At 45.0% G+C, this 16047-nt stretch overlaps 1 protein-coding gene across 3 annotated transcripts in view; it reads left to right on the top strand.

Annotated features, from left to right (window-relative positions):
* The window catches only part of LOC137416257 (high mobility group protein B2), a gene marked incomplete at its 3' end in the record, with an annotated part of 39409 nt that overhangs the window by 7703 nt on the left and 15659 nt on the right, over positions 1-16047 (top strand). The window contains 1 exon segment of one of the 3 annotated variants that reach the window (XM_078766169.1): positions 9731-9788. Coding sequence is in view for 1 of the 2 variants with exons in the window: in XM_078766167.1 (XP_078622293.1) it covers positions 503-611 (109 nt within the window). 3 annotated transcript variants of the gene reach the window in all.

Genomic DNA, 16047 nt, shown 5'->3' with positions numbered 1-16047 from the left:
TTTTAATTTCAAATTGTGTCAATTCATAACGCATAATATCTGATGAATGTTTGTAAATGTAATGTTTATGTTTGGATAATTTAATAATAGTCATGCTATCTTTTCTGTTTCAGATGTCCAGGTCCAGGTGCTCTACAGAGATCTGGCTAATCGGACCACGTTCAGCTGAACTGAAAGGCGCCAAATTACCGTCTAAGCGCGAGATACTTTCCGTCTTGTTCCATCATATCATCATCATCATCTTACAAATAAAAAGTCTCTACATGAGAGCGCGACTGTAGTTACGGATGAAATTCTGCCCTTCTGGCAAAAAGCAAGAATTCCCCACAGACAGCGTTATCATGTAATACGGGCGATAGAACAAATTGTCGAGCAATGGAAAAAATTGAAGAAGAATAAAGAAAACAAGGCGAAGCGCTCAGCGAAACTCGTAGAGAAAGAGACACAATTTGCGGATAGTCTGGATAATCTGTTCGATATTGCCCACCAGGATGCCTTGAAGATGATGACAATAGAAGAGGATATACAGTTTCTCTTGGCGCAACGTGAAACAGGACGGCGAGGCTGCATGGGTTCAGTTGACGCGACATTAACAAGAAAAGAAGAACATTGTATGTATGTATATATGTATGTATATATATATGTATGTATGTATGTATGTATGTATATATGTATGTATGTATATATGTATATATGTATGTATGTATATATGTATATATGTATGTGTATATATATGTATATATATGTATGTGTATATATATGTATATATATGTATGTGTATATATATGTATATATATGTATGTATGTATATATATGTATGTATGTATATATGTATGTATATATGTATGTATGTATGTATATATGTATGTATGTATATATGTATGTATATATGTATGTATGTATGTATGTATATATGTATGTATGTATGTATGTATATATATATATATATATATATATATATAAAAAATATATATATATAATTTTTTTCTTTTCTTGGGAAAGTCTAAGAAGGCAAGTTTAAAAACAAAATAAATTTTTTGGGGGATTCTACACGTCTTGGATTTCGCAAAATATGAAACTGAGGTAATGAAACGAACGAAGCATGCATGCATTTTTGGTCCGAAAATCGACATAAAATTTTTTTTTTTGTGTGTATCGCTCTTCAATTAACGCAATTTCAAAATGACGTCAGAAACATCAAAATACATCATCCATCGTAATTAAATATATACCGATCTTTAACCCATCGTCCACCCCAAGATTTTCTTGTATCTCACGAGTTTAATGTGGTTCATTCTTCAATCGATCCTTCAATAATCTGTTTCATTCCGAATGAAATCTGCTTTAATCCGGTCCTTTCCTCATTCGATATCTTCAAATAATCAGGTTCGTTGTTAATTACACCCTTTAATAATAATAACCCTATTCCATTACTCATTCGATCCTTGATTCTAATGTGGTTAATTACGAATTTTATCCTTTACTAATGTGGATAATGGTTATTTTAACCTTTTTTAATAATGTCGTTAATTGCCAATCCGATTCTTTAAGTTATTTTTGCCTATACATTAATTTATACTTGCACAGGATATAGTTAACATTTTAGTGTTGTTTATTTATCGCTTTCATTTCCTTCTCCCCATTTTCAATTTTGCCTATTGAGTTGATTGTGTAATTGGTTACAAAACATGTTTTCACCGAGATGAAAATTGTTATAAACAGGCAAATTGATCCCCGCCCTCCCCCACCTCACCTGTCTCCTCGTCATGTAATGCATCTTAACTCGTTACGTTAGAGAGCATACCTCCGCCTGGTTGGCCATATCACTCAAAGGTGAAGAATCACTTTAAAAATTATACTAGCCGGATCCGGATCTTCACCAAAATTGAATCTATTCTTCCTTATCAGACACCCAACCGGTCCACCAAGTTTCGTCCAAATCCGTCCACAACTTTTTGAGATATCCTGCTTTGTATCGTTTTTAGCCCTATCTCCCAATAGTGAAGAATTACTTTTAAAAATTCTACTAGCCGGATCCGAATCCCGATCTTCACCAAAATCTAATCATTTCGTCCTTGTCACATACGCTACCTCTCTGCCAAATTTCGTCCGAATCCGTCCACAACATTTTGAGATATCTTGTTCACAAACAGACAGACAGGGGTGAAAACATAAACTCCATCCACCTTTGGTGGCAGAGGTAACAATACAGGCTGAAGATGCCTCTGACTTGTGAAGATGCCTTCCTTCTCCTCAGAAACATAGTGTTGTGGATATGAGAATGTTTTTTTTATTTTGTTGTTGTGGTAAAATGTTGTTGTAAAAGGTTGTTGTAAAATATCACCCCTCCTCCCTCCGTTGTGGTTGTATAAAGGTCAAAGGGCGTTTCCGTAGTTAGTCCATAAAACATACATGCAGGACACGATATATCCTTTCTTTTGACAGTTATATCTTATTCTGTGTATTAGTGTAAGGCTGTGTCTTCCATTAATTGAAATACTCCATTGCACCAGTGAAAGAGATAGATTCCCTTCATTCCCATTCCCAAAACCTCCATTCCCCCTCTCGTCACTGCTGAGCCCTCGATTACCAATTACCTCCGATCCAATTGCCGCCATTAACCACGAGGCATTGAGTCGGAGAAGAAAGGCGTGTCGCACCTCGTCAGAGGGGAGGAGGGGCGCGCCCGCCCGTCGTCATCCAGGGCGGAGCCCGAGGGTCGCGCGACCAACCAGGGCCGAGGTGAGCACCCCCGATGGGCGTGTCCAAAGCGCCGGGGGCGTGATCGCTGGGGGCGCTATAAAAAGCGCAACCGGAAGTGAGTAGAGAGAGATGCACTCTGGGTTGGACTGAGTCGGTCGCAAAAGAGAGAGAAGGGTTGTTGAGGGAGAAGAGTTGGTTGAGGAGTTGGTTGCAAGGTTGTTGGTTGCGGTGAGGAGTCGGTGGTGAGGAGTGAAAGAAGCAAGGAAGAGTTGAGGGTTTGGACCAGACAAGTCCTGAGAACGTAGCGGACAGAGGCCGCAGCCGCAAGACCACCCAACCGCCAAAGGGGGCCTGAACGGCGGTTTGGAGCAGGGCCAAAGAGGAACGGCGGCTGCTGAACGCGCCGGTTGTGCTGCGGGACCCCCCCTTGGACCTCTCCCTCTCCCTCCAGCCATCCACCTTCTGCCATTCCTGGCATCCCCCGCGTGAGTCAGCGTTCTGTTTGTTCTGTCCTGGGATAAGTTAAGCCTGTAGGTAAGCTAAATTTGCACTGTGTCACCTGCGTCTTATGACTATGTGTTGTAAATAAAACTTGATTGCTCCTTTTTGCTTGTGTGTGTAAATAATAAACCCCATTACTCGTCTGTACGTCTTCTCGTTTTAATTCCTTTTCCTCTTACATTGCGTCGCTTTTGTCTTTTCCCTCATTGAGCAGCTAGGGTGCGATACGGCCAAAGTTCTGGGTGAATCGGGTGAGTTTTGTTAGGTCGCGGTTTTACACCACCGCTCGGTCTATAACATCCAAACCGCGATCTATAACAATTGGTGTCTGGGAGTGGAATTCGGGTCCCGAACCAAATTTTTAAAACATCTAAAAAAAAATTTTGGTCAAAATTACGAGCTGCCGAAATTTGGTTTTTTTTAAGCAAAACCCGAATTTTGAAATCGCGCCATGGCTGTTCAAGGCGACGGGATGCCGGTGGGAGAGATAGACGGGGTAGAATCGACCCAGGACTTAGGAAAAAAAATGGTGGAGGAGAGTAAAGAAGGTGTGGTTGCGGGAATATCAGGTGCACAAAATGGCAGCCTCCCGTACGTGACGGCGATAGCCGGACCCGCAGTGCCAATGGACTGGGGTGTTTGCATGATGCATTTCAGTGCCGCTCTGAGGGGTGACAGTAAGGGATTTGATGCAATGATGGCTACCCAGGGGCTAGACGCGGAAAAAGCGAGGCACGAAGCAAGGTACAACCCGATTGGATTTGAGGAGCAAATAAACGCCACGGTAAAAAGAATACAGGAAGACATTGACCGCAGGTTGGGCGAGCAGGTCCCACGGGTGCACGGGGAGGTAACGCGTGTCGAAAAGCGCTGGTTGAGCGAAGCGGAGGAAAGCACGGGTACAATGACGGGGGTAGAAATCGCGACACGGGGTTTGGAAAAGCCGGCGACCGATGAAGTAGAGGGAATTTTATTAAAGCCAACAGTCGCCGAGGTTAATAAAGAAAAAGCAGTAGCGGGAATTAAAATTGAAGAGATGACGGAGGTAACCCGGGAATTGCAGGGAGAAATGGATTATGTACAAAGTCCCTGCTCAAATCATGATGCTGTACTCGCTAACCCGAATGGAAGTTTGCAGGTTCGCGTGGAGAAAAGGATCCCCCAGGTGAGTCGTGCTGTATATTGTGCGGGTAGATTTTGCAGGAGGATGTTTAGCGACAAAAGAATTTTCGCGCGCTTGGGATCGAGGAAGCATCCGGGCGTTGGTGAAGGGTCCCGTGTGAGTGGAAATGGCACGCGTGGGAGGAAAAAGTGTGCGTCGGCGAGTGGGTGTGTTATAAAGTGTGGGAGTGAAACCGAGTGCGAGCGAGAATGCACGTCGGGGTGTACGGCGAGTGACACGAATAGTGAGTTGGTGGTGGCGCAGGTGCGAGAGGGCACATCGGAGCGCGAGTGTGAAACCGAGTGCGAGCGAGAATGCACGTCGGGGTGTACGAAGTGTGACACGAATAGTGAGTTGGTGGTGGCGCAGGTGCGAGAGGGCACATCGGAGCGCGAGTGTGAAACCGAGTGCGAGCGAGAATGCACGTCGGGGTGTACGGAGTGTGACACGAATAGTGAGTTGGTGATGGCGCAGGTGCGAGAGGGCACATCGGAGCGCGAGTGTGAAACCGAGTGCGAGCGAGAATGCACGTCGGGGTGTACGAAGTGTGACACGGAGAGTAAGGTGGTGGTGGAACGTGTGCGAGAAAGCACACCTGAATTGGTCATGGCGCGGGTGTGGGAGAGCCCATGTGAGCGCGTTAGTGGGTGGATGCAAGAGTGCACGCCCATGGTGAGTGTTACGGAGGACGTAACGGAGGAGAGGTGTGGACCGAAGTGTGCGCAAGAGGTGTGGTGTGTAACAGAGAGAGCGTTGGTGGAATGTACGGACGGCGTTGGAACGCCAGGTTTTGTGAGGGTGAAAGGGGTAGCGTATGCTTGTAAGCATGCAAGTGAAGCGTCGATGGTAACCGGTTTAGTGGTTAGAGCGACGGATAGCCGATGCGAGCACTCGGTGCGAGGGGTGCTTGGTTGGGTGCGAGGCCCGGCGTCGATCGAAGCTGCGTCGTTTCTCTTCGAAGCGTCGTTGCCGATTCGGGCTTGGCCCCGCCCCACACGGTCGAGTCCGGGCTTTGTCGGGCGAGGCGACCGGTCCGGTTCGAGGGCGAGTGGGAGGAAGCGGAACGGTGCCCCCTCGTGGGGACGGGGTTCCGACCGGGGGAGATGGAGCCATCGGGCCCGGGACCGCAAGGTGCCGCGCCGAGATGGTGCGTGGAATCTCGGTCCAACCAAACCACCTCCCTTGAACCGAAAGCCGGACGGATTCAACCTGCAGGCAACCAAACCACCCGAATTCATTGCTCGGCTTTACGAAGCCGAGTTTAATGATGTCATGACGCACCGAGGCTAGGATATAGCGGACTGTGATGATGGTGATCGTGATAGTAATAGTGTTTTGGGCCCAAAATTAGAGAAAAACAAAATTTGATGATTGGCAAAGGATTGGCAGTAATGATTGGCAGATGATGAGTAGTGATTGGCAAATTTTTGATTGGTTGGAATTTAGGTGTACAAAATTGATAGTGAGAGACCCCCGATGTGGTGGGATGGCAAATCCACCATCCCTCACAGACGTGGGGCAAAGGAGCTATAGTTTATGGGGTGTATGGCAGTGAAAACTAGCCCGGGTGGGTTAGGTTATATTGTAGGGATCTAGAAGAGATTGACATTAGGTAACGTTAAGGTTAGTTAGTGACTGATACCTGTAGTGGGGACGCAGGTAGATTAGTGTGGATGATAATGACGTGGGAGCGCAATAGTTTAAAGGGACGACTGGGAAGCGCAAGTTTCAGAAGGGAGTAGTTAGCTGAGATGATGCCGTGTGTGTGAGGATTGAACAGGTGAGAATTGGACAGGTGTGATTGCACAGGTGTGCAACTGAACAGGTGTGTGGAGCAGTGTATGAGGGAGTAGTGGTGATTGTGTGTTGTGTTGACCAACTGGTCCAGGAAGAGGAGGAGGGTGCAGGTGGCACCAGGTAGGATTGCACAGGTGTGCAACAACAGGTGTATGTGGTTGTATGGAATAAATGGTATGGAGTAGTGGAATGGATGGTAGTGGAGTGAGAATGGTGGAAATTGTGGAGTGGAGTGGATGGTGCAAAGGTGTGAATGGGGGAAGAGTGGACCCCCATCACGGATACCCGGGGCAGGTAGTGTAAGTGTTAGGTAGAGGGTACAGGTAAATTGTAGTTGGATATTGGCATCTGTGGTGCGGGTGACAGAATGGTATGTGGATGGGTGCGTTGGTGTTGTGGAAATGGCTGGGCGTGTAGCCTGTTAGTGTGTGTAGTTGGTTGGGCGCTCCACCACTGTGAGGATGTCGGCCAGGTGAGGCCGCAGGTGGGCTCTGGGAGCCGGTAGTAGTTGTTGTGGATGGGGCCCGAGGATCCGGAGGACGGACCCGGGTAGCCCAGTGCCAGAGGGCACCGAGTGGGGTGACAGAGCCAGGAGGGGCCTGCCCCAGTTAGATAGGTTAGGGTGAGGAGCTAGGTAAGCTCGGGTGGCAACTGCAGTGGTGGAGGTGTGCAGGTGGGTAGACCCACTGGGAGAGGTACACGTCGCAGCCCAGAAATTGTGCTAGAGCACCGGGAGATGAATCGGGGGAGTGAGACCCCAAATTGAGGAGCACCACAGTTTGGCCAATGGGAATTGGTTATTAGAACCCGTAGTGTAAGTTGGCCAATGGATTGGCAGGGAAAGACCCCGGGTAGTGTAAAGTGTGTTAAAGTCATTTAGAGGATAGGTAGGATGAAGGATCTCCTCGCACCATCTGCATCCACTCACCTGAGGTGACAGGTACTCCACACCATGCCATGTTTTATTATTTTTTATTGTGCAAATGTTTGGAATGTGAGACGCATCATGACGTGGGTGTGACATTGTGCTTTGATGTTCCATCTCTGCCTCCTTATGAGGATTGATGATGAATTGATGATGGCAAATTTTTGAAGTAGAGGGATTGTGGTGACGAATTTGATATAGGGGAAATATGGGGAAGACGTGACAGTAGTGACGAATTGGTAATGTGTAGGTTTTGTACACAGGGGGGTAAGGGCAAGGGTGGGCTAGGTAACGGGGGGGTGACGTACGGTAGGGACGAGCTTTCTCACTTCGCCCTCCGTACGCATTTCGCCTTGCATTGCCTTTTTGATGTGTACCCTTGAGACCTTACCCCTCGCTCATCTGTCTTGTCCCCCCTTTTTGTCTCCCACATGAGGACCTGAGCGCCGTTGGGCGCCGAGGGGAGCGTGCGTGGGTCGGCCATTGTGCGCCCGAAATTCCCAGAACCAGCTGTCTGCATCGATGCACCACGTTATGGACCACATGTCAGTGGCCGAGCACCACTTATGGACCCCATGGGTTGGGGCAAGGCCCCTCTGCTGGAACCGGCCATGAGGGCCCGAAATCTTGCTGGCGGACCTTGGCCACAGGGCACCGATGCCCCACAGGTGAACCACACTAGTCGGCCCTGTGGGCCATAAATAAAATCAAATAAAAAAAGGACACATTGGGCACACTTTATTGAAAATAGGCCGCCAGTAAGCAAAGCAAAAGAATGACAACATCTGGAAGAACAAATAATAACCAGCAGAGGGAGCCGAAGAGCAAGAGATCACCTGCAGGGTTTGGGTTTGTTGGATTTATTTTATTGATGAACAGTGGTGACTGCACTGATTGGTGCTTGAGGGTGTGTTGGTGCGTTATAGGTGCTTTCATGGTGCATTGATGCAGAGCAGACTGTCCTCCCCCCAGAAAGAACAATTACAGGTCCTGGGTTAGTTTTGTAAATAAAAATAGCGTCAATTGTAAATAATGCTTCCCACCGTCAGTGTGTAGTTTGAAGACCATTCCGCAATTCGGTTAACTGTGGGCGTAAGTCTGTTAGGCAGGGTGCAATGGAGCAGCGGGACACATTTATTTATGTTTTAAAACTGTCGCACTCAGGGTCAGGCTAAAAGTAGAGGGAACTACACCTACATGCCACACTAAGGTAAAAGTAATAGGCCCGGGACGTGCCTAAGGGGAGGAGGGTGCAGTGTTGTGGATATGAGAATGTTTTTTTTATTTTGTTGTTGTGGTAAAATGTTGTTGTAAAAGGTTGTTGTAAAATATCACCCCTCCTCCCTCCGTTGTGGTTGTATAAAGGTCAAAGGGCGTTTCCGTAGTTAGTCCATAAAACATACATGCAGGACACGATATATCCTTTCTTTTGACAGTTATATCTTATTCTGTGTATTAGTGTAAGGCTGTGTCTTCCATTAATTGAAATACTCCATTGCACCAGTGAAAGAGATAGATTCCCTTCATTCCCATTCCCAAAACCTCCATTCCCCCTCTCGTCACTGCTGAGCCCTCGATTACCAATTACCTCCGATCCAATTGCCGCCATTAACCACGAGGCATTGAGTCGGAGAAGAAAGGCGTGTCGCACCTCGTCAGAGGGGAGGAGGGGCGCGCCCGCCCGTCGTCATCCAGGGCGGAGCCCGAGGGTCGCGCGACCAACCAGGGCCGAGGTGAGCACCCCCGATGGGCGTGTCCAAAGCGCCGGGGGCGTGATCGCTGGGGGCGCTATAAAAAGCGCAACCGGAAGTGAGTAGAGAGAGATGCACTCTGGGTTGGACTGAGTCGGTCGCAAAAGAGAGAGAAGGGTTGTTGAGGGAGAAGAGTTGGTTGAGGAGTTGGTTGCAAGGTTGTTGGTTGCGGTGAGGAGTCGGTGGTGAGGAGTGAAAGAAGCAAGGAAGAGTTGAGGGTTTGGACCAGACAAGTCCTGAGAACGTAGCGGACAGAGGCCGCAGCCGCAAGACCACCCAACCGCCAAAGGGGGCCTGAACGGCGGTTTGGAGCAGGGCCAAAGAGGAACGGCGGCTGCTGAACGCGCCGGTTGTGCTGCGGGACCCCCCCTTGGACCTCTCCCTCTCCCTCCAGCCATCCACCTTCTGCCATTCCTGGCATCCCCCGCGTGAGTCAGCGTTCTGTTTGTTCTGTCCTGGGATAAGTTAAGCCTGTAGGTAAGCTAAATTTGCACTGTGTCACCTGCGTCTTATGACTATGTGTTGTAAATAAAACTTGATTGCTCCTTTTTGCTTGTGTGTGTAAATAATAAACCCCATTACTCGTCTGTACGTCTTCTCGTTTTAATTCCTTTTCCTCTTACATTGCGTCGCTTTTGTCTTTTCCCTCATTGAGCAGCTAGGGTGCGATACGGCCAAAGTTCTGGGTGAATCGGGTGAGTTTTGTTAGGTCGCGGTTTTACACCACCGCTCGGTCTATAACATCCAAACCGCGATCTATAACAATATTTTAAGGTCAAAATACACTCCATGGCTTGCTCCTAACGAATTAAACTATTTTAATGTATAATTGTGTAATAATTAGCTAATGACGTCATATATTGCCCTTCCCCATTATCCAATTTTTTGCAGGTTATTTTTTTTTCCTAAAAGGTATACCATGGAGATGCTTTGTTGAAAAAAAAAAAAGGTACTTTTGTCCACCATGTAACGATATTTTCACAAAGGTACCTTACTACACTGGTTTACTGCTTTAAAGGAACAAGGAAGGTGCCGCTGGTGTGATGGTGTGGTGTGGCATTTGGAAAGCGCATCACATGCCCCCTTCTTTTTTGAATCTGCATTTTGGTATCAATCATAACACTGGTCAACAAAATTTTTAAATTTTTATGGTTTTAGTATATTTTGAAGTGATTCTAACCAACATGAACCTGTTAGATTTTGATTACGATATCCAATTTTCACGAGCACATCCAGTTTTTGAGAACCAGTATACCATAGGAATATCAGCCACAGCCGAAATTCGGGTCAGATTTTCCCGTGATCAAGCAGATATATATATATATATATATAATATATATATATATATATATATATATATATATATATAGAAAAAAATATAGATTATAGATATATATATATATATAGAAAAAAATATAGATTATAGATATATATATATATATATATATATTCATAGATTTATAGATATATATATTTATAGATTATATATATATATATATTTATAGATTATATATATATATATATTTATAGATTATATATATATATTTATAGATTATAGATATATATATATATATTTATAGATTATAGATATATATATTTATAGATTATAGATATATATATTTATAGATTATATATATAATATATAGATAGATATAGATTATAGATATATATATATATATATACTAGCCACAAAAAGAAACTGTGCATTGTTAAAATTCTGTCTGAATTGGAAAATATAACAACAATGTAACATTTCCATGTAAACCTTAATAGGTGGATTATGAGACCATAACAAGACGATAGAACTGCATTTGTAATGTCCATCACAATGACATAACGAGTCCAAGTTCGGAGCAGGGGTCAAGCGACAGTGACACAAAGTTAATAACGGGTAACCCGTAATGACGTAAGCGGTTCCTGACTGTGTTGGGGTGGATACGGCGAAGTCCTGGAATGGTCTGGGCAGTGGTCACTGCAGTCTGGAACCTGTTGCGGAGATGAGTCACCCGTATCCATCTGAAACGCCTACTTGAGATTGTTTCTGCCAAAGGGGGCAATACCACCTATTAGAGCCAAGGGTGTACTTACTTTTTCCACATGTGAAATTTGCATTTATGTTTATTTAAATTATACAATGGACTACAAAATGTAAATGTTTCATGATATTTGTTATATTATATCACCTTTATCTATCAATATTGTTGAAATGAAGATCAAATAGCTGCATGTTGAAATATGTTGAAAAAGTCAAAACTTTACATGGGGTGCACTTACTTTTTCACGTGACTGTATACTACTACTTGATCTGTCTTGGATTTCAATGGATCGCCGTCACTGTACGAATGCATCGGGTCCCATTTTTTTGTTTTTTTTTTAAAGTAAAGGCGGGTGTTTTAATGGTCCTCGAATTCGTCTTGTACTCGCTAATCAGGACTTTGTAATGAGACTATCTGAGCTGGAAAGCGTTGCTTGGGATAGCTTTGTGGCTCCTGCTAACAATTACCTTGGAAATTTTCGAGCACCAAATTATGAAGAGCTTGTGGACAAGATGTTGAAGAGTTACCAGTTGCTTGGTGCTTGAATGTCACTCAAGATACATTTCTTCCATTCTCATCTGGACTTTCCACAAAATCTTGGCGATGTCAGTGATGAACATGGAGAAAGGTTTTACCAAGAAATTGTCATCATGGAGACTCGATATCAAGGCTGATTCAATCCAAACATGATGGGCGACTACTGTTGGACTTTACAGCGTGAAAGTGATTGCTCCTACAAACGCAAAAGTAAAGTTCAGAAGCACTTTTAATGTGATGTAAATAAAAACTTAAAGTTCATATTATTTTTTGTGATATTTTATAAAGTTCATATTATTTTTGGAGATTTACATTTTTTTCTGTGATGTAAATAAAAACTTAAAGTTCATATTCTTTTTTGTGACATTAAATAGACTTAAAACCACCTTTAGAGGCCCCCCCCCCCCCCCCCATGACCAAATTTGACATTTCTGCACTGCCTCCAAATCAAAGCTATTTCATCCTAGGATACTCTCTCATGGGATGTTTCAGTAGGTGATTGTTCACAGCCATTTGCAATAATGTTTACAAATACATTAAATAGACTTATTGGGACTTAATCAAGAAATTCGCATGCTCAAGATTTTTTCCACACTTGTGATGTACTACGTCAAGGTTACGTGATAGCGAAATTTTAAGGTCAGATTCGGCTTCCTGGGCACCAAATTGGTTAGAAACAGTTGAAAATAAGTCAGAACCATTTTGGTACAAAACTTTGGGACAAACCGGGACAAAATTTGCCATTTCTCAACGGATCTTCACCAAATTTGGCACGGGGGTCCCTATGCACCACAGAATCACTGATGAACTAAAAAAAATTCCACCGCCCCCCACCCCCACTCCCCCGGGGACCAAATTTGCCATTTCTCAACGGATCTTCACCAAATTTGGCACGAGGGTCCCCATGCACCACAATCGCTGATGAACAAAAAAACCCGACCACCCACACCCCCCCCACCCCCCCCCCCCCCCCGTGACCAAATTTGACATTTCTGCACTGCCTCCAAATCAAAGCTATTTCATCCTAGGATACTCTCTCATGGGATGTTTCAGTAGGTGATTGTTCACAGCCATTTGCAATGATGTTTACAAATACTGGTATTTTCAGTACAAAAGGTAAGATATAGTTATATTGATTTTGGTGTATGTTTTTCAGTCAATACGCATATTGTTTTTCCCTCAGTGGTGTCATATACTACTCAACACTAACGTATGTTTTTCAGTCCATACGGATATTGTTCTTCACTCAGTGGTGTCATATACTACTCAACACTAACGTTTCAATACATTTGTGTTTTTCTCCTTTCTTACAGACAATCACTTCTCAGTAACTTCATAAATGGGACCTAAGAGGCAACGTTCTGCAAGTGCAGATGCACATGCAATATAAGTACAACAAAAGAGACAAAGAGAGTCCTCAACAGAGAGAGAAGCTCGACTTGCAGCCCAGCGAGCCAGACAGGCACAACTGAGATCAGCTGAAACTCCTGCTCAAACACAAGAGCGAATTGCTGCACAGCAGACCAGACAGGCACAACTGAGGTCAGCTCAAACTCCTGCTCAAACACAAGCACGAATTGCTGCACAGCAGACCAGACAGGCACAACTCAGATCAGTTCAAACTCCTGCTCAAACACAAGCGCGAGTTGCTGCACAGCAGACCAGGCAGACAGCACTCAGGGCTGCAGAAACTCCGGCCCAGACAACTTCCAGAAAAGCGGCTGATTTAGCCAGACATTCAGCAGCCAGGGCAGCAGAAACTCCAGTCCAGACAAGAGCACGACTTGATGCACACCGCACCAGGCAGACAGCAGTGAGAGCAAGCAAGTGGCAGAACAAGAGGCTTGCTGCCTTTCAATATGACTCCTCCATCAACTATGAAGGTGATTCTATTGTTCACATAGGTGGAATGTAATGTTTACATCTGTAAACACTGTAGAGCAAAGAAGTGGAAGGCTGAATCACCTGGAATGTGTTGTGCTGGAGGCAAAGTGCTTCTCCCACCCCTCGCAGAACCACTTGAACCACTAAAGTCACTTTTAGCTGGCAGCAACAGACTCCCACCATTTCTTGGCAAACATACGAAAGTACAACTCCTGCTTTCAAATGACCTCATTTGGTACTACAAGCATTGTGCAGCAACAAGGATGGATGCCAACTTTTAAGGTTCAGGGACAGGCTTACCATTTGGCTGGTTCGCTTTTGCCCTTTCCTAATGAAGACCCAAAGTTTCTTCAAATTTATTTCCTGGGTGATGAGCAGCAGCAGGTACAGCAGCGCTGCAGAAATATTACAACTGTCAGAGAGAAATTGTGCTGGCCCTTCAGCAGATGCTCCATGCTCTTAATAATTATGTTAAGAGTTTTCACACTACTTTGCATAATCTAACACAGCCAAACGGGAAAGTAATCATCCATGCTGACAGAACTCCAACAGGACAGCATCCACGGCGCTTTAATGCTCCTACTATTTCGGATGTGGCTGTCCTCATATCTGGACAAGAATTCAATCGGCGAGACATCATTCTCCAACAGCAAGATGACAAACTGATTCGTATTTCTGAAACTAATAAGGCCTATGATGCCTTGCAGTATCCTCTCATATTCTGGAAAGGTGAGGATGGATATCACTTTGAACACCAAAGATGTGATGGAAAAAAAAGTGTCTCCCAATGACTTCTATTCCTACCGAATTATGGTCAGACAAATGGACAGTCATATTTTGCGATATGGTCAGCTCTTCCACCAATTCATTGTTGACATGTATGCCAAGATTGAGTCTGAGCGATTGTGCTACATCAGACACAAGCAGAAGAGATTAAGAGTGGAAAGCTATGTTCGCCTTAGAGATGCTGTTGCAAATGATGGTCATGCTGCCAATGTTGGACAGTTGGTTATACTGCCCTCTTCCTTCACAGGGGGTCCTCGCTACATGCATGAGTACACACAGGATGCAATGACTTATGTTCGCTACTATGGTAGACCTGATCGGTTTATCACTTTTACCTGCAATCCTACATGGCCCGAGATCACAGCAGAACTTATGCTTGGTCAGACAGCCCAAGACAGGCACGATCTTCTTGCCAGAGTGTTTCGCCAGAAGGTTATTTAACTTATGAATCTCATCACAAAAGGTGCTGTTTTTGGAGATTGCAGATGTTACATGTACTCCATTGAATGGCAAAAGCGTGGATTGCCACACATCCACATTTTGGTCTGGCTTAAGGATAAGATTCGTCCAGCTCGGGTAGATGATATCATCAGTGCAGAGATTCCAAATCCTACCGAGGACAAAGTATTGCACGAAGTCGTGGTGAAGCACATGCTCCATGGTCCCTGTGGTCACATCAACACTCATTCTCCTTGCATGAAAGCGGGAAAATGCACAAAACGATACCCCAGACCTCTTCTTACAGAAACTCAGACAGATCAGGATGGATATCCTTTGTACAGAAGAAGAAAGCCAGGTGATGGGGGCTTCACCACTACTCTCAGAGTGAAACGACAAGAAATTGTCATTGACAACCAGTGGGTGGTGCCCTTCAACCCTCTCCTTTCACGCATCTTCAAATCACACATCAATGGTGAAGCATGCTACTCAGTCAAGTCTATCAAGTATGTCTTGAAGTACCTCAACAAAGGTACTGATCAGGCAGTCTTTGGTCTGCAGAGAGAGGAAACCAAAAATGATGAGCTATCAGCATATCAGATGGGTCGATACATCAGCAGTAATGAGGCTGTGCGGCGTATTCTCAACTTTCCCATTCATGAACGCCACCCCAGTGTTATGCATCTTGAGATCCATTTGGAAAATGGGGAAAGAGTTTACTTCACAGAAGAAACCGTGCTGCAGCGAGCCCAGCAGCCACCTCGGACCAAACTAACTGCATTCTTTGATTTGTGCAAACAGGATTCCTTTGCTGGAAGTCTTCTCTACTGTGAAGTGCCCAGATATTACACCTGGCAAGAAGGGGAAAAAGGCATTTCAGCCAAGAAAGCAAGGTGCAACAATCCCGGGACACCCTCACATCAGATCCAGTCAAGTGTTAGGTCGTGTCTACACTGATCATCCCAGCAACTCTGAGTGCTTTTATCTCAGACTCCTGCACAACATTCATGGTCCATTGGTCCAACCTCATTCCAGGATCTCAAGACAGTTGCTGGATATGTCTGTGCAACATACCATGAAGCTTGCCTGAGAAGAGGTCTCTTGGAAGATGATGCACACTGGAACAGTACCTTGGAAGAGGCTGCAGTCTCGCATTCTCCAAGCAAGATGAGGAGCCTCTTTGCTATCATTCTGTGCCTGTTCACCATCCAATCCTGAGCAACTTTGGCATAATCACCAGGACAGCATGACAGAAGACATACTGTATCAAGCACAACAAGAGTCAAAAAACCCAAACCTGCAGTTTACCTCTGCCATGTACAACCAAGCATTGGTACTCATTGAAAATACTGTACAGTCCATGGCTGGCAAGGATCTTCAACAGTGTGGACTGCCTGCTCCTGTACGAACTGAACCTGCAACTCTCAGTCGAGAGATGCTTCAGGCAACCACCTATGACATTCAACAGCTGCAACAGTATGTCTGCCAAAATGAACCCCTCTTGGTTCCAGATCAAAAAGAAGCTCA

The sequence above is a fragment of the Myxine glutinosa genome, chromosome 12, assembly GCF_964187855.1.
Source record: "Myxine glutinosa chromosome 12, kmMyxGlut1.1, whole genome shotgun sequence".
Classification (NCBI taxonomy): Eukaryota; Metazoa; Chordata; class Myxini; order Myxiniformes; family Myxinidae; genus Myxine; species Myxine glutinosa.
This window is presented reverse-complemented; position numbering and strand designations above follow the sequence as displayed.